The 26,030-nt window shown below is 38.5% G+C and overlaps 1 protein-coding gene across 4 annotated transcripts in view; it reads left to right on the top strand.

The window, feature by feature from the left end:
• The first annotated feature begins 821 nt into the window (after nt 1–821).
• Nucleotides 822–26,030, top strand: part of AP3B1 (adaptor related protein complex 3 subunit beta 1) — a 275,059-nt gene continuing 249,850 nt past the window's right edge. For all 4 annotated transcript variants that reach the window (XR_009563389.1, XR_009563390.2, XM_030846347.2 and 1 more), the window contains exon 1: nt 822–1,096. Coding sequence is in view for 2 of the 4 variants with exons in the window: in XM_030846347.2 (XP_030702207.1) it covers nt 969–1,096 (128 nt within the window). In the remaining 2 variants the exon portion in view is untranslated. The remainder of the gene's footprint in view (nt 1,097–26,030) is intronic.

Raw genomic sequence — 26,030 nt, 5'->3', positions numbered from 1 at the left:
GGGGAAGCAGTACGGAAAGCGTAGGGTAGGATCTGAAATCCACCCGAAACGTCAGGCTGAGGGAAGTTACTCCTGGAAAGGTTTCCCAGGTGCTACTCAGGGGCCAGGCAACTTTCTGCCTTGACTCTCCAGAAGACTTTAGGAAGTGATACCACAAGCGGCAGAACAAAGGAAGGAGGTGCCCAGATGATAGCCTACTCCTGGTGCGTGAGGCTCACTCTATTTTATTTTATTCTACTTTTGGTGGCGAGACGCCAGTAGGAATCACTATCTCCTTGAAACCAACGGCCCCAGGATTTTCGTTTGAAGCTTTCACTACAATGAACACATCTGGCAGATGGTGGATCCTCAAACACAGGGCCCTGGAGGTTTCCTTTAAACGTAGAGATCTGCGACAAAGGTTGCCTGGGGCAGGTGTAAGACACAGATGGCTGGAGGGAGAGGAGCAGAAACCAGCTTAAACAGGAAAAGCAATCCTGATATGTTTAGGAAAGTTGATCTGGTGTGTTAACTGGAGTTTCAGGAAAAATCTGAAAGCTACTGGTTTACAACAGGAGTCCGACAAAGAGGTGTCCGGGCTCGGGAACCTCCTAGGGGATCGAAATGGATACACGGGTATTTGTCTCCAAAAAAACTTTAAAAGTCGAGAGTCTAGTCTCCAGCATGCGCGAGGCCTGCCTTCCGCAGAGCCGGGGTCCGAGCCTCTCAGCTACCTCAAAAACCCGGAGAAGGCAAATCCAGTCAGGCCCTGGAGTGCCCGGGGGGGTGGGGGTGGGCTCCGGCCGCCTGCACACTGGGCATGCGCAGGGGGTGGACCGCCAGGTCGGCTTTGGGAGCCGTGACGAGTCCGGAAGCGCCTGCGGGCGCCCCTCCAAACGAGAACTAGTTTTGTTTCGCTTCTCTCGGACGGGAGCCCGTCGGAGAGAACCCCCGGCAGGGCCAACCCGACACTCGGCAGCACCGCAGCAATGTCCAGCAACAGCTTCGCTTACAGTGAGCAGTCCGGAGGAGGGGAGGCGACGGAGCTGGGTCAGGAGGCGACCTCAACCATTTCCCCCTCCGGCGCCTTCGGCCTCTTTAGCAGCGATATGAAGAAGTGAGGAGAAAGGTTTGGGGTGTGGGGACGGGACTAGGGAGCTGGTGCCCGGGAGGAGCGGGCACCGAGATGGGGCTCCCGGGAGAGGGGTGGGGTCGCGCTAAGACCGCCCCGGAGCCGAGCGGTAACGTTTTCCGCAGCTGGATCAGTTGGGACTGGTGGGAGTTGTTGGGAGTTTGGGATAAGTGTGTGGAGGGGAGTCTCTAGTAGTTTTCAAACTTCAGTGAAAAAAGAACCATTTGGAGCCCTTAGGTGCTATCCCCCAAAACTCTGAATTGGTCTGGGTTGGGGCACAGGCATCTGAATTTTGAACAAACGCTTCAAGCTAATTTAATGTTTGCTTGATCACACCTGGAGAAATTCGCTCACTAGCGTGGAAGGGGTGTTTGGGGAGTTGAGAAGGAACGTGAGAGTGAGGCTAATGGGAAACTGTTCTGTGACCCTCGAATGCAGGAGCTAGGAGGTGTTTTAGACGCTTTATGAAGGGACAAGCTGGTTTATACAGACGTTAATGTTCTCGGGCAACGTCCTTTGCACTACAGACAAAAAAAAAAAAAAAACCCACCCAAAACCCCTAAAACAAAAAACAAAACCCCAAAACCACCCCAATCCCAAACACAGTAATCATATGAGTAGAGAATATTTAGTGTTACTCTGAGCAAGTGGTAAAATTTTACAGATTAATAGTGTGAATTTTAAAAATGAACACTAAACATTGTATACTTGGTTTTTTGAAAAGTTATTAAGAGTAAAAAAAAAAGAATTATTCAGAGTATTTTAAGTACCACCGAAAAGGGAAAGAACCCCCCCACCGCATTGATTTTTTTGGGGGGCGAAGGAATGGTTTTAAACTTACAGAATTCTGGTAACTTTGTATTTTATTGTAATCATTTTTACGTTTTTGTTTTTTTTAATCTCAGTGCTAACTAAACACTATGGTCACATAATAGGCTGACACTAGATTTATGCTAAATTAAGGTAAAGTAGCTGTGCTGGTGGCTTTGCGGTGTCAGAAAGATAAATTAAAATTTAATTTAAATTAAATTTCAAATTTATTTTAAAAGACATTCTGGAAAGTGCTAGTAGTTGAAATTGGGATTGCATTTTCACTGTATTAAGCTAACTGAAATCCTGTATGGGGTGTGTGAAATAGAGTTTTTGGTTTATTTGTTTCCTTATTCGCAGGTTAGAAAAGTTTAAAAGTAATAGAACTAACTTTTCATTTTTCATTCTGTGTATTTAGATGATAGATTGTTCCAACAAGGAGCTTGTTGCAGCTCTGCTGTTTCTATTAGCAGATGTTTCAACTGTTGAATTAACGTATAAGTCTGTAGAGGTCTGTTTCGCACGTGATATGCTTACAATTGATTTACTTTTATGTTTTGTGAACTTCTAAGATATTTTTCTTTTAGAGCCTTTCATTTCCTATTTTGTCAGATTTGGGCCTGATTTGGAAAAAAATGTGTGGCTTTGACTATGACCAGTGCTGTTGAGGTGCCTGAGCAAGTTGGGTTTAAAATAAAAATAGCTAACGTTTATAGAGCGCTTGTGCACACTACTTTACATTTATTATTTCATTTGGTCCTCCTAACAACCCTTTGGCTGAGTGTGAGTATGGCTTATGGGAAACTATTCTGTGATGCTCAAGTGTCACAGAGGATCAAGGAGCAACCCAAAGCTACTTCTTTGATCCCACTTTGCAGATGAGAAAATTGGAGCACAAGTAGTTAATTTGCGCAAGATCACAAAGCTAGAACCACTGCACTGCCTGAATTTGAGCTCAGTCTAATCTTGGAGCCCATTCTCTTGAGCACTTGGATATGCTACTTACTACTTGATGAAGTTTATTGTGCTTTTATTAGAGAATGCATACAACTCATTAAAAGTTTAAAACTTTGAATAGTAGTTGTAGACAGTGTATGACCTTGAGGCTTTCAGGAATTAGAAACATTTTGGCCATTGAATTGCAACCTAATGGGGTTGTACAGAAACAAGGAGACCCCTGTTCTGGAAGTGGTCACTTAATCTCTCTTGAGCTTGCATTCTCTCATTTATTAAAGGGTGATATTTCTTGCCTTTTTTAAAACCCAAATGACAAAATTTATATAAAAAACTTAAAGCTTACCCTGTTCCTCTGCTCTAATTTATTTTTTATCGAAGTATAATTGGCATGTAATGTATTAGTTTCAGGTGTACAACGTAGGTAGGTATTCAGTAGGTATTTTTATATATTGAGAAAGGATCACCACAAGAAGTCTAGTTAACATCCGTCACCACACTTAGTTACAATTTTTTTCCCTGTGACGAGGACTTTCAAGATTCACTTTTTTAGCAGCTTTCAAATAAACAATACAGTATTATTAACTGTAGTCACCATGCTGTACATTACATCCCCCTGACTTATTTATTTTATAACTGGAACTTTGTGTCTTTGACTCTCTTCACCCATTTCGCCCACCCCCTCTGCTCTTATTTTCTTTTTTTTAAAAAAATTAATTTATTTTTTAATTTTTGGCTGCCTTGGGTCTTCGTTGCTGTGCGCGGGCTTTCTCTAGTTGCGGTGAGTGGAGGCTACTCTTCATTGCGGTGCGCAGGCTTCTCATTGCAGTGGCTTCTCTTGTTGCAGAGCACGGGTTCTAGGTGCGTGGGCTTCAGTAGTTGTGGCATGCGGGCTCAGTAGTTGTGGCACGCGAACTCTAGAGCGCAGGCTCAGTAGTTGTGGCGCACGTCTGCTCTCATTTTCGATGATTTATCAACACTTTGAAATCGTTTCAGGTTTGCAGAAAAGTTGTAGGAATACTACAGAGAACTACGCCTGAGGCACATTCACCAATTTAAAAAATTGCTGCATTGCTTTATTTATTTCTCCATACACACGCAGACACACACATTCCATGTTATTATGTCTTCTGATACATCTGAGAATAGGTTGTATACATCATGTCTCTTTATCTTCATACCTCAGTGTGTATTTTATTTAAGAACTGCAGTACTTTTACAACTGTAGTACTGTTATATTCAGGAAATTTAACATTAGTACAATCTACAGTCTATAATCCCCGTGTTGTCATTTGTTCCAATAAATAATTTTAATTTTTTTTAACATTTTTTTCTCTAGTACAGAATCCAGTCCAGGATCATGTATTTCACTTAGTTCTCATATCTCTTTAATCTCCTTTAATCTGGAATAGTTCCTTAGCCTTTGTCTTTCACTACCTTGACACTTTGAAGAATACAAGCCAATTACTTTATAGCATGTTAATCAACTTGTCTTTGCTGGTTCCTACATACATTCATGTTATGTATCCCAGGCTACAGTACTACCTTCTTAGACTATTGTGTCGGGAGGCATAGGATGCCCATCTTCATGATGTTAATTTTCCCAGGTAAAGGGTTGTCCATTATTTATTTATTTTCCAATAATCTATCTATGGGGGGGACAGTTGGAGACCATGCAGATGTTTTGCTCTTCATCAGATTCACCATCCCCTATATTTAGCAACCATCAATGAATCTGTTCAACCAGTCTTTACCACAGTGTCTGCAAAGTGGTGATGTTCTAACTCCTTCCACTATTCTGTTCTTTGGCCGCTTATCCTAAAGCTCTATGTCCTTTCGATCCTTCACTAACCATCTCAAGGATGCCTAATCACTTCCTAGTCACAGGATTATTGATGATTTTTGTTTTCTGAATTTAATCCTATTTATCAATCTTATTTATTCCCTTCCCTTTTAAATAGAACTAAAGTTAGAGAGCTTTAAATGGTTTTACGAAAGCAGATTTTATACATCATTTATTGGTTAATCAAGCCTGTGTATTAGATGATTGGTGTCAAGATTTGCAATTTCGTTATTTAAAAATGTAAAAAATTAATTTTTTGTAATCGTTTCCTTTGAGACTATTGTAAACTTTTATTGCTTTTAGTTTTTTCCTCAGTTATTTTTCTTTTGTCTTAAACTCTTATCTTAACCAATTTGGCTGTGTGTGTATAATTTAAAAATTAATTTTAATATTTTTATTTCTGGATTAAACATTTAATTAGGAATTAATTTCTAGAAGGAAACAGACAATACTAATTAATTTTTCTTAACAATGGTAAAACTACTAAATTTCCAAATCTCTTTTCTTTTGAGAACATCACAGTGTATTAGAAAGAGCATTGGACCTAGAGTGAGGAGGCCTGGATTTAAGTTGATGTTTTCCACCTGTAGTAATGTTTCCTTGTTCAAGTTGCTTGATCTCTTCAAACTTCAGTGTCCTCATTTCTAGAGAGGACTTACCTATTTTGTGAGTTTTTCATAAGATGGTATAGTTGAAAATGATTTCTAAACTAGAATATTAACTAACACTATTTAGAAAAGTTGTTGAAAGCTTTGCTGAGGTGGTGATATTTTAGGTCATAAAGCCTGGGAAGATTTTTGCCAGGTGGAGAACAGGGGGAGTTCTTCAGGCAAAGTATACCGAAACCAGGACAGTTGCAAAAAAAAAAAAAAAAAAAAAAAGCACATTTAGATGAAATATAGATTATAGATCAGCATTTAGAATTGTGGGTAGTAATTAAAGCATGGGAATGGATGAAATCACCCAGGGAGAATTTTTCTGGTTAGGAGACAAGGCAGTTTAGACAAATCGCTAGGGAACACCAACATTTAAGGTGTGAATGGAAGAAGAACTAGCTGAAGAGTGCTCAGAGGGGTAGGAAACCAGAGAAAGGTTAAAAAAAAAAAAAAAAAAGGAAGCTGAGAGGAAAGTTGGTTAGAGGAAATGGTCAACTATGTTAGGAATTGCAGAGAGAGGGCAAATAGAATGAAGGCTGAAAAGAGGCCATTGGATTTAACAACGAATAGGTAACCAAGGTAGCAGTTTTAGTCCCTGCTGAAATTGGGGTGGACTTTTCATTTGTTTAGATTCACAGAGCTAATTTAGACCCAAGTAAGAGCTGCATACTTTTGTGTTGTACTACATCATGTAGTAGTATGATATAATCAATACTACATCAGTGTATTTGCATTGCAAATGATAAGGCCTAGCTTACTTTTTCAACTTAAATTTTATTTATTGTCAGCATGAAAATTACATTACATATAACCCTTTAACCTTTAATATCAGTATTTCTCAGTGGAATCCACTAGGAATTTTACAGTGGGGCTCTAGTTTGCATATAATTACAGCAAATCTAACTTACATCCACTGCTTTTTCTCCCTTTCAAGAGGGCATAGAAATGTATAGAAATACATTTCTATAGAAGTGTATCTGAATGAGAGCAACCTTCTTATAGGGATGTTTTTGAGTTAACTTTATCTTTAAAATTTATTTATTTATTTATTTATTTTTGGCTGTGTTGGGTCTTCGTTGCTGCACACTGGCTTCCTCTAGTTGCAATGAGCGGGGGCTACTCTTCGTTGCGGTGCACAGGCTTCTCACTGTGCTGGCTTCTCTTGTTGCGGAGTACAGGCTCTAGGCACACGGGCTTCAGTAGTTGTGGCATGTGGGCTCTAGAGCGCAGGCTCAGTAGTTGTGGCACACGGGCTTAGTTGCATCGCGGCATGTGGGATCTTCCTGGACCAGGGCTCGAACCTGTGTCCCCTGCATTGGCAGGGGGATTCTTAAGCACTGCGCCACCAGGGAAGCCCCGACTTAACTTTATTAAAAGTAAAGATCAACCAGTCCTGTCGACCAAGAAAATGCAGAAGGCTGCAAATAAAATAATTTATTTGGGGTCTTAAGAATTGCAGTTCGAGATTGTACAGGGGAAGAGAGTCAGAGGCTTATAAAGATGAAAGCTACAAGGTTATTAAGTTGTCTGTGAAGAACTATCGTTGACCATGACGCAAGGAAGTATTTGTCCTTAAGGAACAGGCTGTCACGAGTTATTTTAGGGTAAGGGTCGGTTAAATATTTTGAGTTTCTGGAACATTGGGCAGATATTCTGGATACCTACATTAAGATAGTAAGTGGTCAAAGTTCAGATTCGATCCGGGCTGAGTCGTCCATAAGTCATACTTCCTCAGTGGCCTCCTGGCTTCATTTTAGAGAGCTCTCAGCAGTACCGATTTCATTTTGATTTTCCTTTTTCTGCCCCAGTTGTCAGTACCTTATTAATAGTAACACATTATTTTGTTTATTTTTGTTTGTTTTTGCATTTCTTCCAGTTTTATTGAGATATAATTATATACAGCACTGTATAATATACAGCATATAAGTTTAATATGTACAGCATAATGATTTGACTTACATACATCATGAAATGATTACCACTGTAAGTTTAGTGAACATCCATCATCTCATATAGATACAACATTAAAGAAACAGCAAAAAATTTTTTTTTCCTTCTGATAAGAACTCTTAGGATTTGCTTAAAAATTTTCACATATAAAGTATAGCAGTGTTAGTTATATTCATCATGTTCTATAGTACATCCCCAGTTGTAAGATAAAGTACTTACTTATAACTGGAAGTTTGTACCTTTGACTACCTTCATCCAATTCCCCCGCCCCCCAACCTCCCTGCCTCTGGTAACCACAATTCTGATCTCTTTTTCTGTAAGTTTGTTTGTTTTTGATGAATAATTGACCTATAACACTATGTTAGTTCCTGGAACATAACATAGTGATTCAATACTTCTATACATTTCCAAATGATCGCCATAATAAGTCTAGCTGTTATCTCTTGCCATACAAAGATACTACATAATTATTGACTGTATTCTCCACACTGTACATTTCATACATGTGACTCATCTTTTTGTAACTGAAGTTTATACACCTATCCCCTCCTTCCCCTGCAACCACCTGTTCTCTGTATCTGTGATCTGTTTCTGTTTAGTTATATTTGTTCATTTGTTTTTTAGATTCTGCATATGTCTTTCTCTGTCTGACTTATATCCCTTGGCATAATATTCTCTGGTTATTACATGTTGTAGAAAATGGCGAGATTTCATTCTTTTTTATAAATGAGTAATCTGTTGTGTGTGTGTGTGTGTGTGTGTGTGTGTCTGTATACACATACCATGTTTTCTTTATCCATTCATCTGTCAGTGGACACTTAGGTTGCTTCCATATCTTGGCTATTGTAAATAATGCTGCAATGAACTTGTGTTGCATATATCTTTTCAAATTAGTGTTTTGTTTTCTTTGGATAAATACCCAGGAGTGGAATTGCTAGATCATATGATAATTCCATTTTTAATATTTTGAGGAACCTCCATACACTTATGGCTGCTGCAATTTACAATCCCATCAACAGTGTACAGTGGTTCCGTTTTCTCCACATCTTTGCCTTTTTTTTTTTTTTTTTTTTGCGGTACGCGGGCCTCTCACTGTTGTGGCCTCTCCCGTTGTGGAGCCCAGGCTCCGGACGCGCAGGCTCAGCGGCCATGGCTCACGGGCCCAGCCGCTCCGCGGCATGTGGGATCTTCCCAGACCGGGGCACGAACCCGTGTCCCCTGCATCGGCGGGCGGACTCTCAACCACTGCGCCACCAGGGAAGCCCATCTTTGCCATTTTTTGATTGAGTTGTTTGGTTTTTTGTTTTTTGATACTGAATTGTATGAGCTGTTTATATATTTTGGATATTAATCCCTTGTCACATCATTTGCAAATATTTTCTCCCATCCTGTAGGTTGTCTCTTTGTTTTGTTGATGGTTTCCTTTGCTGTGCAAAAGCTTTTAAGTTTAATTAGATCCCATTATTTATTTTTGCTTTTATTTCTTTTGCTTTAGGAGACAGACCCAAAAAAATATCGTTATGATTTATGTCAAAGAGTGTTCTGCCTATGTTTTCTTCTGGAAGTTTTAGGGTTTCAGGTCTCACATCTAGGTCTTTAATCCATTTTGAGTTTATTTTTGTATACGCTATGAGGTAGTGTTCTAATCTCAGCTTTTTCATGCAGCTGTCCAGTTTTCCCAGCTCCATTGTTGAAGAGGCTGTCTTTTCTACATTGTACCTTAAATTCTTGGTTGATATCAGCCTGTAAGTAGGTGGGGCCCAGGCCCGGGGCATCCTGGGGCTGGTGCTAGACTGCTGGTGAGTGGGCTGGGTCCTGACACAGCTGGCTGTAGGGCCTTGGTGGTCCCAGGTCTGGTGCCCACCCGCTGGTTGATGAAGCCGGGTCCAGAGCTAGTGCTGGCCCGCTGGTGGGTGGGGTGGATGGGATTGGCTGGCTGCTGTACCCGGGGCTCTTGCTGGCCCATTGATGTGTAGGGCTGGGTATTGGGCCTTCTGGTAGACAGGGCTGGGTCCCAGGGAAGCTGGGGGTTCAGGGGTTTCTATGGCAGCTGGCCTGCTGATGGGTAGGACAGTGTCCCCCCCGCAGCTAGCTTGATCTAGAGTGTCCCAGGACTGGTGCTGACTGGCTGGTGGGTGGGCTGGGTCCTGGCACTAACAAGCTAGAGGGAGAATTCCAAAATGACGCTTGCCAGCACCAGTATCCTTGGGAAATGAGCTCCCCCAAATGGCTGCCACCAGCATCTATGTCTCCAGGATACATCCCAGTTGCCTCTTGCCTCTCTGGGAAGCTTTCCAAGATTAGCAAGTTGGTCTGACCCAGGGTCCTTTCAAATTACTGCTTCTGCCCTGGGTCCTGGAGCATGTGAGATTTAGTATGTGCCCTTTTATGAGTGGAGTCTCTATTTCCCACAGTCCTCTGGCTCTCCCCAAAGTAAGCCCCACTCATCTTCAAAGCCAAACATTCTAGGGCCTTGTCTTCCCGGTGCAGGACCCCTGGGCTGGGGAGCCTGATGTGGGACTCAGAGCCCTTGATCCTTGGGGAGAACCTCTGCAGTTGTAATTATCCTCCTGTTTTTGGGTCCTCTATCTGAGGCTTTGGGTTCTTGACTATATTGTGGCTCTGCCCTTCCTCCCTATCTTTCTGTGGTTCCTTCTGTATATCTTAAGTTGTAGGAGCTCTTCTCTGCTAGTGTTCAGGTCATTCTCATCTGTAGTTGCTCTATAAATAGTTGTGATACTGGTGTGTCTGTAGGAGGATGTGAGCTCAGGATCTTCCTCCTCCACCATATTGGCCACTCTATAACACATTATTTTAGACATACTTTAAAGAGTCATTGTGTCTCCATATTAGGGTTTAAACTTTTTTTCCCATTTTTATTTATAATATTTAATTTTTTATAATATTTAATTTTAATTAGGGTCTATACCATATTTAAAAATTTTTTCATATAACAGTTTTATAGTTCCAGTTGTTCAAAGCTTGCTCTACTTTTTACTTTTCCTAGTATTTTCATTGATAGCTTCATCTCATTAAGTCATTCTGTATTTTCATTTTGTAGTGACTCATTGAATATTTGTTAAATATTGTATAGAGGACTCTTTCTTTCACATACGCACCTAATATTACATGGTATAATTTATGTGAAGGTGCTTAGCAAAGTGTTTGGCTTATAATTTTGCATAATAAATGTTTTAGGTCTTTTACTCAATTGAATGATTCAGATTCTACTAATATTTACTGTTTCTTTAGCCAGCGTAGTTAAAAAATAAAGCATGACTGGATTCCGTAGACCTTATACAGAAGGAAAATTTAGGCTGGTATCCCTATTAATGGATTATTGCATTACCCTGAAGTTAATTGTATATAGTTCCAAAACAGCCATTTTCTTTACGTCATTGCTTGAGTTTTTGTTGTGGTTAGGGTTATTGACCTAGAATTGTCACATAAGTGTTGAATGAATTTTACAATCAGTATTTTTGAAGTCTATACCATTCTTGAAAGGCATCTTTATTTATACCATCTTTAACTTTATTTATATCATCTTAAAGGCATCAACTATACCATAAGTATAGTTAATTCCTCTGTGTTTTCAGTAGAAATATAAATAATTATAAGATCTTTATCTTGCCTTTAAGAATTTAGTTGGTGAGATAAGGCTAATGTGAACTAATACAAGTATAAAATTAGTGTTAAATTGTGTAATAATTCTCAACTTTTCATACCTACCAAAAGGTATTTATTATAAGCCTTGATTTTTGTAAACAATGATTTACTGAAGAAAATGGACGTGCTGTAATTTCAAAATGTCAAACACATTTTAGTTTGAGATGCTGAAAATGTTGGAGTCCTGAGTTGTTAGCATATTATGAGGAGGCACAGGCTCCTCGTTGTGAATTCCTTCCTCTCGTGCTCAGGAGTCCAGCTTTGCCAGTATGAAAATACACTCCATTAATGATTTCTATAGCATACCTTTGTCCTTGTCGTCATCTTCAATTTCTGAAGATTAAATTCCCTTGATTCCAGTTTTGGTAAGTGCTCTATCTTGTTAATGCTGCTTAGCTTTTGGAATTTTTGGTCACGAGATCTAGTTATGGAGATGTAAACAATGTATTTGCCATGCTGTATATGGAAATTGGACCCTATATTTTTTTTAATTTACAGAAGACATATAAAATATAAGCAATTTCAGTGTTTTATTTTATTTTATTTTGGCTGTACCGCGTGGTTTGCGGGACCATAGTTCCCCAATCATGGATTGAACCTGGACCACAGCAGTGAAAGTGCTAAGTCCTAACCACTGGACTGCCAGGAAACTCCCAATTTCAATGTTTTATTGATCTTTCACTAAGTAAATGTCATTTGTTCCAAGATGGCTGTTAACAAAAGAAGGAACTAGTTGTTTTTGTCTTCACGTAAGTAAGACTGTTAGTTCTACGAAGGGCTGACTACACAGGTTAAGGATTGTCACTTTAGTGGTGCAGTAGGGTTCCTGTAATTTAATTCTTGAAACATACTTGAAATCAAATAAGATTTTACCACATTGAACAAAAAATTGATGAAATACTTCAGAGTCCTACTTTCCAATAGATTATAAGTGTTCCATTTTATTTGCTTAGCTTGCATTTCTTCTTGGAGGACAGTCACTTTTTTAAAAAAAAGTTATTTATTTTAGGCTGTGTTGGGTCTTGCTGCATGTGGGCTTTCTCTAGTTGAGGCGAGCGGAGGTTACTCTTTGTTGCGGTGCGCCGGCTTCTTATTGTAGCGGCTTCTCTTGTTGCGGAGCAGGGGCTCTAGGTGCGTGGGCTTCAGTAGTTGCAGCATGCGGGCTCATCAGTTGTGGCTCGCACGCTCTAGAGCGCAGGCTCAGTAGTAGTGGCTCGCGGGCTCCGTGGCATGTAGGATCTTCCCGGACCAGAGTTCGAACCTATGTCCCCTGCATTGGCAGGCGGATTCTTAACGACTGCGCCACCAGAGAAGTCCAGGAGAGTCACTTCTGACTTTTACAATTTATCTTAAACACTCAACCAAGAAAATATTCATCCCTTGATATAGGATATGTTATTTTAAGATCACTGGTTTTGTGAAATCCAAGGAGAAAATATGGAATACTTAAATTCAGGCCTTACCATTAAATACCAAGATGTGAGATATTACTTCTAAAAATATTTAGAATTTAGGGTAACATTACTAGAACTGAATGAGTAAAACAAAAAAAATCAGACAGATGGTCAGTTGAAATGTTCTTTTTTACTGCAGAAAAGTTACAAATGCTCATGGAATGACAAATGTATTATAGTGAAATAATTTGACAGTTTTGCAATTGTGTATATAAATGAACTACTGCCAAAAACTAATTGCCTGCAGTCCAAATTCAAAATTTAAAGTGAAGAGCCCAGAGTAGAATATTCAAGAAGGAAATGATTTTCCTATATTTCACATTATTATGAATAACATTCTTTGGTTTGTGTACTTAAGGAAGACTTATTTAGCATGTCAGCTGGAAAGAGTTCATAGATCTACAAAAGTGAACAATTTATAGTCAATATCTGCTTATTGATGGGCTGATTATTTGTACTGCTGATAGGAATTGACCTAATTAGAAGGCCAGTGTCTTATTTATTTTTTGCGGTACGCGGGCCTCTCACTGTTGTGGCCTCTCCCGTTGTGGAGCACAGGCTCCGGACACGCAGGCTTAGCGGCCATGGCTCGTGGGCCCAGCCACTCAGCGGCATGTGGGATCTTCCTGGACCGGGGCACGAGCCCGTGTCCCCTGCATCGGCAGGTGGACTCTCAACCACTGCGCCACCAGGGAAGCCTGAAGGCCAGTGTCTTTAATCCTGCAGCTGAGTGAGTTAACATGGCAGCTGGATAAGCGAGAGACTTATGAATAAGGCTGGTCCCAATATCATGGGTTGGCAGAGCTACACATCACCCAGCTTTACTCTAGAAATGGGTTAAAGTTTCTCAAGCCTCGTTTAAGGATGTGGTCATGAAGAATGAGGGGGGAATTTAGTACTATGGGCGCAGAGAGGTAAGGTGTAGAGTGGAAGGTCCGGTGCCAGATTGTGTAGGGCCTTGTAAGGACTTTGGATTTTACTATGAGTGTAAAGAGAAGCCATTGGAAGGTTTTGAGCAGAATGGGCATTTAGAAGTCAGTCAGTAACTATTAAGTGCTTGTGGTGTGCCAGATATATTTATGTTTTCAAAAAGTTTATGGTCTGTAGGATACTTGGGACCTGTTTATTCATTTAGAATTTTATTTCTGTAACTAAAAAAATATAGAAGTAACTTACTGATTTAACAAGTACAAGTGCCTTCTTATGCTAGGTACTGTTCTTGATGCTGGGGATTAATCAGTCAGTGGACAAAATGCCTGCTTTCATGGAGCATATATTCCAACTGGAAGAAGATAGGTAATAAACAAGTAAATAGATGGTTGGTCATTTGATGACAAGGAGCGCTGTAGAGAAAAGTAAGGCAGGGAAAGAGGATAGAGAGTTAAGGTGGAGGTTGGGTTGAGTTTGAAATAGCAGGGTCAGGAAAAGATCCTTGACAGTACTACCTGGAGTGCCTGAGGGAGTGACATGCAGATGTCTGGGGGAGAAGTATTCAGTCAAGAGGAATTACATGTGCTCAGGCCCTGAGGCAGGAGTGTTTCTGACCTGTGAGCATCAACAAAGAGGTCAGTGTGTCTGGATAGAGTGAATGAAGGAAAGAGGGGGGACTTAGCAGATGAGGAGGTCAGAGAGGTAAGGGCCAGATTGTGTAGGGCTTTGTAAATCATTTTAAGGACTTGGATTTTACTCTGTGTGAGAAGGGAAGCCATTGGAGGGTTTTGAACAGAGGAGTGAGATGATCCATCTTACGTTTTTAAATCACTTTGTCTCCTGAACTAGGAATAGACTGCAGATTTGAGGCAGGGAGACCAGCAAGGAGACCACCACAGTAACCCAGGCAAGAGAAGGGGATGACTAAATCAGACTGGTGGTAGTGGAGAGCAGTGGTTGGATTCTGGATATATTTTGAAAGTAGAGCCAATGAGATTTACTGATGGTTTAGATGTGGTGTGTGAGGGAAAAAGATACCAAAGATGACACAAGGTTTTTTTGCCTAAACAGCTGGAAGTTTGGAATTGTTATCAAAATGAAGAAGATTGTGTAAAGAGGAATTTTTTTAAAGGGGGAAGAGGTTCAAGAGCTTGAGCATGTTAAGTTTGAGATACCTATTAGGCATCCAAGAGGAGATATTAAATAGGCAGTTGGATATATGAGTCTGGAGCTTAGGGAGGAGTCAGGCTAGAGATATAAGTTTGGGAGCCATAGGGTTATAGAGGGTATTAAGTACCCTGATTGGGTGAGACATCAAGGGAGTGAATGTAGAAAGTGAAGAGGTCAGAGTACTAATCTCTGGGGCATTCCTGGAGCATTTCTGTCAGATAGGGTCAAGTAAGGTGATTACAGTACTGACAAGTGGCTTTGGAATTTGTCACTTTGGAGGTCTTTGGTGACCCTGACAAGCAGGTTAGGTGCAGTGGTGGGGCTGAAAGCCTGACTGGAGTGGGTTCAAGAGAGAAAGGAGAGGGACTTCCCTGGTGGTGCAGTAGATAGGAATCCGCCTGCCAATGCAGGGGACGTGGGTTCGATCCCTAAACCAGGAAGATCCTACATGCCGCAGAGCAACTAAGGCCGTGCGCCACAATTACTGAGCCTGCGCTCTAGAGCCCGGGTGCCACAACTACTGAAACCTGTGCGCCTAGAGCCCGTGCTCCGCAACGAGAGAAGCCACCGCAAGGAGAAGCCCACGCACCGCAACTAGAGAAAGCCCAGGCACAGCAATGAAGACCCAGTGCAGCCAAAAATAAATAAAATTAAATCTTAAAAAAAAAAAAAAGAGAGAAAGGAGAGTTGTAGTTAGTATGTATTACTGTATAGGGGAGCAAAGAAACGGAATGGTATCTGGAAGGGAACGTTAGTTTATGAAGAGGAAGGAATAAATTGATGATGCAACAGGGAGAAGATAATCACTGGACTGATTTCCCTCTTTCCTTATAGAAAATTTAGCAAATACAGATTAGTTAAATAACCCTAATTTTAATACCCATAGAGAATCAGTTAAAAAGATACAGGTCTTCCAGTCTTTTTTGCCTATATACTGTGTATTTTTAAAGCAAAGCTATATACTTTTTTAGTGTAATATTGTAATTTGCTTTTTTCACTTACTAATATGTGGAGTCTGTTCATTTCTTAAAGTGATAGTCCTTTTAGGGGCAAATTGCAATTAAGCCACTATCTTGGAAGAACCACTAAACTATTAGAAAATAGTGTCTTGTTTTAAATAGTGTCTTGTATAGAGTGGGACCTTATTAATTACTAACTACAAGAACAAAGGGAATAACCTAACAGAAGAGTCAATACTAACGATGTTACATGTTAGCACTGACCAGGGCTTTCCACACATACCTGTATACACATGAGGCAGAGGGAATAGCGTATACCTTGGTTTAGAGCCGTGTTGTTCAATACCGTAGATACCAGCCAAAGGTAACTATTTAAATTTAAACTGATTGAAATAATTTTAGTTTCTGAGTCACACTAGCCACATTTTTATGTGCTCAGTGTAGCTAGCAGTTAACATATTGGATAATGTGGATAAAGAATATTTCTTTCTGTCATCATAGAGCATTCTATTGGACACTGCTGGTTTAGAGGCAAGGATTTAGGGCTTATTTAAAGAATAGGAAAAGTTCAGTATGGCTGGAGCACAGAGTTGGAGGGAAATTGGGACACGTGAAAGATGGTTGATAGTCAGGGTCCATATTATGAAAGGTCTTGTATACCATGCTCATAAATTTGAACTTATCATAAAGGTTTGCACAGTAAGAAGCTACCGAAGGATTTTAAGTAGAGGTACAATGTGGTGAGATTTATATTTTAGAAAGATCACTCTGGCTGCACCTAAGTGTTTGGAATGGTCAGCTATGTGAATGGTGGAAGTATTCTGTGATATTGGAAACCCAGGAGACAGAGCAAGTTTGGAGTGAGGAAAGAAAGTGTTGAGCTGTTTTGGACCTGTTGAGTTTGATAGTTGGGTGTCCATTAAGCCATTAGATATGGGTGTGGTACTCAGGAGATACCTAGGTTGGAGATACAGATTTGGGAGTCATCAATTGATAGATGATTTTGGAAGCCATTGAGGGGAAGTTGTGTGATATGTGAGGAGAAGGCCAAGGAGGATTCTTTGTACTAAGTTAACATTGAAGGGAGTGGGAGAATTGAACCTCACTTAAAAGACCAAGAAGAGAGAATGAAGTTTGGGGAAATGCTTGAAGTTCATTATACAAACAGCTTTTGCATTGTGCTTAAGATTTAGGAAAAGGATCAGACCCACTTCCTACTTTTGTAGGAGGAAGATGGCAGATAAAGTTGTTTATTGTGGTTTGCTGAGGCAGTATGGCATAATGCTTAAGCACACCCACTCTGGAGCTACTCTGCCTGGGTATGAAAACTTGTTACAGAGTTAATAAGTGGCACTTGGGCAGGTTACTTTATCACTCTATGCACTTGGTTTTCCTTATCAGAAAAATGGAGATGAGGATGATAATAGTACTTGCACTCACCGAAATATTGTGAGGATTAAAAGATTTAACATATGTAAACAGTTAACAGTGCCTGATACATAATAAGCACAATTATTATTAATACTATTTTGGCACCATTAAGATCATTTGAGCTTTTTAAAAGTTTTGTTTTTAATGTCCTTTCTCAACTTAAAAGTTTAGAATCATTGTTAATTTTCACATTAACCATTGCTTTATGTTTTTAATTTTCAAATTATCGTTAAATTTGACATTATTGTTTTTCTGAATTATATTTCACAAGTACTTGAAAATACAAAATCATATAGTATCTTTAATGTGTACTACATAAAAATAAATGAAGTTAATAAGCACTAGGCCACTTCTTCTGTGTGGTTATCAAGGATTTGGGAATACTGATTATAGATAGTATAAATGAAAAAATATATGTTTGTTTTAAACTTTTTGCTTAGCCATCAGTCTTGCTGATAGGTATCCTGTTGCTTTAAAGTTGTCTATTCTTAGAGAAGGAGCACAGTTTTCCTAAAAGAAGAGGGACTTACGTATGTTTTGCTTTAACAGAAATTGAAGGAAGAGAGAGTTTCAGGAAGGAGTTAAGTGGTCAGCAGTGCCAGCTGCTGGTGAGTAGCCCAGTAAACTAAAGTCAGAGGTAGTGTTTCTTGGATTTACTGATAAGGTTGGTGATCATGGTAGTAACAACAGTGTTAGGGAACATCAGATTGCAGAGGATTGACAGGTGGGAGAGAAGTGAGTAAAGGAGGAGCACTTTTCCAAGAACTTTGGCTTTCAGGGGGAGGAGATAAGGGCTATTATGTATTTGAGAATGTATATTTGAGAATGTGAGGGAGCAATATACATAGTTGTCTGTTACTAAGGAATTGCACTTTTCATTAGATTTAATCAAATTCTGTGAAAAATTTCTTCTTGAGATATGTTTGTGATTACTGAAAAGGTCACTGTAATGTTGGCCCAGAATAATGTGAGCAGTCAGATAACAAAAGGAATACAAATGGCTACTGCAAACATCCTTTCTACTTTATTTTATGAGGAGGGTAGTTTTTGTTATATTTTTATTTGGCAGACAAAAAAGTGGGCCACCCTAGGTCATTACCCAGAATTTTTGTTGAAATTTTACCTAGGTCTGTATATCCAGAAGTCTGGAACACTGTTCTGAATATCTGAGCTCATAGCCTTCAGGGGCAGTGAGAAATTTACAAACACTTCTTATGTACTTCAATAAAATAAAAACAGATGCCTTATATTTAACATTACATGTTGTAGAAATGCTAGGGTTAATTAAAAGTAAATAAAGTTAAAAATTCATAGTTCTTGTAGTTTCTGCCTATCTGTCAATATCAACAAGTATAAAACAACAGATTGGTTTTCCCAAGGTGATTGGATGCTTGAACATTTCTTTAAAGAGAAAATGTGGTTAAATTCCTGGAAGGAGATAGTTTTTCTTTGCGCGCGCGCGCACACACACACACACACACACACACACACACACACACAGCCATCTTTCCTGGAACCTTGTACAATACTTAACAAATGATTTTGGATAATAGTGACCACGACTGATTTTTTTCCCCTTCTTTAGCATTCTTAGTATTTTAAAACTTTTCATTAATGTAAAAATTATAAAAATATTCAGTATAATCTGGTCAATATCGTATGTTTTATATTTCAAAAATTTAAAACCATATGTGGAAATAAATTAATCTTTCGAAAATGACAATAGTTGTTCAACGGATGGCAAAATTTAAATAATCATGTAAACTTCAGTGATTTGCATTTTTAGATTTTTTTTTCCTGTCAAGTAGGACATTGTAGGACCTTTTCTCTGTTTCTAGGCCTACATTACCTTCATCAGGAAACTTGACAGGGTCATGTGACTTTTTAATTGTGATAAAAAAACATATGTAACATAAAAATTTACCATCTTAACCATTTTTAAGTGTACTGTTCATTAGTGTTAACTATATTCACATTGTTGTCCAACAGATCCCCAGAACTTTTTCATCTTGTAACAGTGCCAAGTGACTTCTTAAAAACGGAATTTTTTACTGAGATTTTGAAGTGCTTCAGGGACAAAGCTGATCTAAGGTAGAGATTGCATATTGGTTTCCTCAATTCCCTATACAAAAGGCTGATCCAAACTCATCAGATGGAAAACTTGCCTTCTGTGGCCTTGGAAAGTTTTTTTTTTTTTTAAGGATTTAGAAATTAATCTGGCTTTGAGTTGGCATATCGTATTAACATAGAAGTAGAAAACTTATATTATTCTACTATAATTTATGAATTTCTTGGAGGAAAATCTAATACTAATACTCAAACTTGATGCACACACTGATTCTTTGGCATGTCTGTATTTATGCCCATCTGTTACTGTGGCACCATGCCCATTATTACAGTGGCATGCCAGTAGCAGTGAGGCATGTGAGCCAACAAAGATGAATTGTTTGGATGGAATACACTATTCTGTAATACTAATTAATTTTGAACTGATGAATCTACATGAGATAATGTTAACCAAATATAGTCAAAGTAATGTCAGTGAAAATAAAATTTATTTTGACTTAAACAGAAGTGTATCTCAGATGTTTTAGACTACTACTGAGAATAGTTAGAATTAGTGTTTATTATGGTTCCAGTGATCAGTTGTCTTTTCATAAAAATTTTGAATTTAAGAGAAAAAAGAATGCAGCAGTTTTCTTGTGGTTGATTATAGATTAGGAAGTGTTGTAGCGCCTTAGGCTACGGATTTTATACTAATATTATTTTACAGTTCTTGAAATGTTTTTTTTGAAATTTTCAATTTTATTTTATTTTTTATACAGCAGGTTATTATTAGTTATCTATTTTATACATATTAGTGTATACCTATCAATCACAATCTCCCTATTCATCCCACCACCACCACCACCCCCGCCACTTTCCCCTCTTGGTGTCTATACATTTGTTCTCTACATCTGTGTGTCTATTTCTGCAGACGCCCTGCAAACTGGTTCATCTGTACCATTTTTCTAGGTTCCACATGTATGTGTTAACATACGATATTTGTTTTTCTCTTTCTGACTTACTTCACTCTGTATGACAGTCTCTAGGTCCATCCACGTCTCTACAAATGACCCAATTTCGTTCCTTTTTATGGCTGAGTAATATTCCGTTGTATATATGTACCACATCTTCTTTATCCATTCGTCTGTCGATGGACATTTAGGTTGCTTCCATGACCTGGTTATTGTAAATAGCTGCAATGAACATTGGGGTGAATGTATCTTTTTGAATTATGGTTTTCTCTGTGTATATGCCCAGTAATGGGATTGCTGGGCTGTATGGTAATTCTATTTTTAGTTTTTTAAGGAACGGCCATACTGTTCTCCATGGTGGCTGTATCAATTTACATTCCCACCAACAGTGCAAGAGGGTTCCCTTTCCTCCACACCCTCTCCAGCATTTGTTGTTTGTAGATTTTCTGATGATGTCCATTCTAACTGGTGTGAGGTGATACCTCATTGTAGTTTTGATTTGCGTTTCTCTAATAATTAGTGATGTTGAGCAGCTTTTCATGTGCTTTATGGTCATCTGTATGTCTTCTTTGGAGAAATGTCTATTTAGGTCTTCTGCCCATTTTTTTATTGGGTTGTTTGTTTTTCAGTATTGAGCTGCATGAGCTGTTTATATATTTTGGAGATTAATCCTTTGTCAGTTGCTTCATTTGCAAATATTTTCTGTCATTCTGAGGGTTGTCTTTTCATCTTGTTTGTAGTTTCCTTTGCTGTGCAAAAGCTTTTAAGTTTCATTAGGTCCCATTTGTTTATTTTTGTTTTTATTTCCAGTACTCTGGGAGGTGGATCAAAAAAGATGTTGCTGTGATTTATATCAAAGGGTTTTCTTCCTATGTTTTCCTCTAAGAGTTTTATAGTGTCTAGTCTTACATTTAGGTCTTTAATCCATTTTGAGTTTATTTTTGTGTATGGTGTTAGGGAGTGATCTAATTTCATTCTTTTACATGTAGCTGCCCAGTTTTCCCAGCACCACTTATTGAAGAAGCTGTCCCTTCTCCACTGTATATCCTTGCCTCCTTTGTCATAGATTAGTTGACCATAGGTGCATGGGTTTATCTCTGGGCTTTCTAACCTGTTCCATTGATCTGTCTTTCTGTTTTTGTGCCAGTACCATATTGTCTTGATTACTGTAGCTTTGTAGTATAGTCTGAAGTCAGAGAGTCTGATTCCTCCAGCTCCACTTTTTTCCCTCAAGAATGCTTTGGCTATTTGGGGTCTTTTGTGTCTCCATACAAATTTTAAGATTTTTTTGTTCTAGTTCTGTAAAAAATGCCACTGGTAACTTGATAGGGATTGCATTGAATCTGTAGATTGCTTTGGGTAGTAGAGTCATTTTCACAATATTGATTCTTCCAATCCAAAATCATGGTATGTCTCCATGGTATGTCTCTCCATCTGTTTGTATCATCTTTAATTTCTTTCATCAGCGTCTTATAGTTTTCTGCATACAGGTCTTTTGTCTTCTTAGGTAGGTTTATTCCTAGGTATTTTATTTCTTTTTGTTGCAGTGGTAAATGGGAGTGTTTCCTTAATTTCTCTTTCAGATTTTTCATCATTAGCATATAGGAATGCAAGAGATTTCTGTGCATTAATTTTGTATCCTGCAACTTTACCAAATTCATTGATTAGCTCTAGTAGTTTTCTGGTGGCATCTTTAGGATTCTCTATGTAAAGTATCATGTCATCTGCAAACAGTGACAGTTTTACTTCTTCTTTTCCAATTTGTATTCCTTTTATTTCTTTTTCTTCTCTGATTGCTGTGGCTAGGACTTCCAAAACTCTGTTGAATAATAGTGGCGAGAATGGACATCCTTGTCTTTTTCCTGATCTTAGAGGAAGTGCTTTCAGTTTTTCACCATTGAGAATGATGTTTGCTGTGGGTTTGTTGTATATGGCCTTTATTATGTTGAGGTAGGTTCCCTCTATGCCCACTTTCTGGAGAGTTTTTATCATAAATGGGTGTTGAATTTTGTCAAAAGCTTTTTCTGCCTCTATTGAGATGATCATATGGTTTTTATTCTTCAATTTGTTAATATGGTGTATCACATTGATTGATTTGCGTATATTGAAGAATCCTTGCATCCATCCCTGGGATAAATCCCATTTGATCATGGTGTATTATCCTTTTAATGTATTGTTGGATTCTGATTGCTAGTATTTTGTTGAGGATTTTTGTATCTATATTCATCAGTGATACTGGTCTGTAATTTTCTTTTTTTCGTAGTGTCTTTGTCTGGTTTGGGTATCAGGGTGATGGTGGCCTCATAGAATGAGTTTGGGAGTATTCCTTCCTCTGCAATTTTTGTAAGAGTTTGAGAGGGATGGGTGTTAGCTCTTCTCTAAATATTTGATAGAATTCACCTGTGAGGCCATCTGGTCCTGGACTTTTGTTTTTTGGAAGTTGAAATATTTTCTTAATATACTCAACTTTAGAAGTTCCTAGCAATGTTATAAATGGGAAGAATGTTGGTTTGAAAACAAGACTCAAGTTTAATTCCTTGTTCTGCTGTTCCCTAATTCTGTGGTGGTATACTTAAAAGTTGTGTTTAGAGAGCAATACCACTATCAGGTGGCTAAATAAGTTAATTATATGTCATAAATGTAAGGCATGTTAGTGGCTAGTTAGTAATAGAGAAAGTGTTTAAATCCCCCATTCCTATACCCCCATGATAACCACAATGAAAAAGTTCTTGTGTATCCTTCTAGAAAAAATTTTTTAAACTAAATGATAATACATATCCTATTCTCTATGTGTTTTGCTTTTCCTTTAACATATCTTGGAGGCCTGTCCATATCAGCATATGAAACTATTTCAGTCTTTTTAACTACTGTGTAATATTTCCCAGTATTACTTTTATTTATTTAGTTCTCTTTTTGAAGAGTATTTGATTGATTGATTTCACTTTTTATTGAGTATAAGAAATACTGCAACATAATTTTTTGCGTATTTGTATGAATTTATTTGTAGGAAAGATTCCTACAGATAGAGTTGTTGGTCAAAGTTTATTGCATTTTTAATTAGGATAGATCTTATTAAATTACCTTAGAGATAGGTAAGGTAATTTAGTGGAGGTTTTCTCCCTCCACTAACAGTAAAGTCTGTTTTCCTTACACCTTTGCCAATATTGGGTACCATCAAATTTCATAATATTTGCCAGTCTTATAGGTGCAAGATGTTATTACACTGAGTCTTTATAATTGTCAGTGCATTAAGTCCCACCTCTCATATTTATTGGTTTATTCTTTCAGTGAAATACTTTCAAATGTCCTTTGGCCATTTCCCTATTGGATCAGCTCTTATTGATTAGTTAAGGGCCCTGTGTATTTTAAGGAAATTAGCCCTCCTATGAGATGAATCCCAAATTCATTTTACCTGTTTTTTGACTTAGTTTATAGCAGTTAGTTTTAGTGCAAATTTTAAAAATTTTCTGTGTTTATATATATATTTTTTGCGGTATGCGGGCCTCTCACTGCTGTGGCCTCTCCCGTTGCGGAGCACAGGCTCCGGACGCGCAGGCTTAGCGGCCACGGCTCACGTGCCTTGCCGCTCCGCGGCAGGTGGGATCTTCTCGGACCGGGGCATGAACCCGTGTACCCTGCATCGGCAGGCAGACTCTCAACCACTGTGCCACCAGGGAAGCCCTATATTTATCAATTTTTAATGGCTTTTGAGACTCCCCCAATCTTTTAATCTTTTACCGAAAGTGGCATCTTTGGTTTATGGTGCTCTTAAACAGTGAAAAAGAACATTTGCCTGTTCAAAGCAGTATTTTGTCTCAGCATCTATAAATCAAGTGGCTCTGTGACATTTCTTTTAAAACTTTAAGGATGAGTAGTCACATTCTAGAAGGTATTCCTTATATCCTGAGCAAAAGTAGTATGTACTTCCTGTTGGCTGCCAACAGGATAAGTAGCTGAGGGTTTTGGTAAAGGGTTTGACAAATATGGAGATTTCCTGTGATATATGTGTAGCATTATGGTTTTTAAAACATGCACAGATGGTATGCATACATGGAAGATGTATGCCTAGTTTTTAATCTTTATTGGGGCCCATGACCAATGAGAATCCAGTGAAACTTTAAGAGTTTTTCTGTATCCCTCTAAGGAACACGATTAACATATAGCCTGTGTTCATTTATTCTGTCAACTAATATTTATTGTGTGTTTAGTGTACTTGAGAAAACATCCATAGTCTACATTTATAGACACTTTGTACACCTTCTTTTGGGTCTTTATATATCCATGTTTATTCCTGCCATAGTATCTTTGCAAAATTCCTGTGATTGTCTCCTTGTCATTTGAGATCTCAGCTTAATTGATCACCGTTACCCATAGAAGTGTTTTGTGATTGCCCAGAATTACTTTATTGTGTTACCCTATTTTAATTATTTGGATAGTACTTATTTTGTCTTTCTATCTTTGTTTTCCTTCCCTTTCCCTCTCTCTTCCCTCCTTCCCTCCCTCTTCCTTCCTTCTTCACTCATTTCTGTCATTCCCTGTCGCCTCTGCCCCACCCCACTGCATTCTCACTTAGAATGTAAGTCCCAGTACTTAGAACAGTTCATGGAACCTAGTAGATACTGAATAAATGAATGTGCTAGGTAGGCCCAGTGATAAGTGCTTTACAGTCATCTCATTAAGTCTTCATAACAACCTATTTTAAAGATACCAACCTTTAGTTTTGCTGATTTTTCTCTATTGTAGTTTGCTTTCTATTGTATTGAATTCTCCTCTTATCCTTTATTTATTTACTTGTTCTTTTGAGTTTAATTTGCTATTCTTTTTCTAGTTTCCTGAAATGGAAGCTTAGAATATTGATTTTCAATCTTTCTTCTTTTATATTGCATTTAGAAATATAAATTTACGTTAAGTACTGCTTTTGCCATATCTCATGAGTTGTGAAATGTTGCAGTTTTATTAGTCAGTTCAAAATATTTTCTAATTTCCCTGATGATTTCTTCTTTGGTCCATAGGTCACTTGAAGTGTGTTGCTTATCTTTCCAGACATCTGAACATTTTCTAGTTAATTTTCTGTTAGTGATTTTTAGTTAGATTCTACATACCTTATATGATTTTAGACCTTTGAAATTTAAGATCTTATCCAGCATATAGTCTATTTTGGTAAATGTTCTGTGTGTACTCGAAAAGAATGTTTATTCTGCAGTTGTTGGATATAGTTCTGTGTATGTCAGGTTAAGTTGGTTATTTGTGTTCAGATTTTCTGCATCGTTATTGAATTTTTTACCTGCTTGTTCTGTCTAAGTGAGGTATGTTAAAATTGCAAATCATGATTGTGGTTACATGTTTTTTTTCTATTAGTTTTATCAAGTTTTGCTTTATAGATGGAAACTATAAATTTAGAATACATACAAATTGCATATAAATTTCAAATTATTTTATCTTCCTTTTGAAATCATATCCTTTTATGTCCTGGCAGCAGATCCTCAGCAATTATTGGTCTGGAAACCACTTTTTTCACCTTCAGTTTTGAAGGGTATTTTCAGTGGGTATAGAGTTATATATTGGCCTTTTTTCTTTCAGCTTTTTTTTTTTTTTTTTTTGCGGTACATGGGCCTCTCACCGTTGTGTTGTGGCCTCTCCCATTGCGGAGCACAGGCTCCGGACGCGCAGGCTCAGCGGCCATGGCTCACGGGCCCAGCCGCTCCGCGGCCATGTGGGATCTTCCCGGATCGGGGCACGAACCCGTGTCCCCTGCATCGGCAGGCGGACTCTCAACCACTGCGCCACCAGGAAAGCCCTTTCTTTCAGCTTTTAAAAGATGTCATTTTATTGTCTTCTGGCCTCTATAAAGTCTGTTGAAAAGTTGACTTTCAGTATTATTGTTGGTCCTTTTAAAACAGGAATTAGCAAACTATGGTCTGCCCATTTGTATAAATAAAGTTTTATTGGAACACAGCCGTACCCATTTATTTATTTATTTATTTATAGCTGATTTTACTCTGCAATCATAAGAGACGGTATGGCCTCTTGTAATGCCTAAAATATTTACTATCTGGCCCTTTACTAAAAAGGTTTCTTG

The sequence above is a fragment of the Globicephala melas genome, chromosome 3, assembly GCF_963455315.2.
Source record: "Globicephala melas chromosome 3, mGloMel1.2, whole genome shotgun sequence".
In the NCBI taxonomy this organism is placed as follows: Eukaryota; Metazoa; Chordata; class Mammalia; order Artiodactyla; family Delphinidae; genus Globicephala; species Globicephala melas.
Note: the sequence above shows the minus strand (reverse complement) of the source record. Positions and strands in the feature narration are given on the sequence as shown.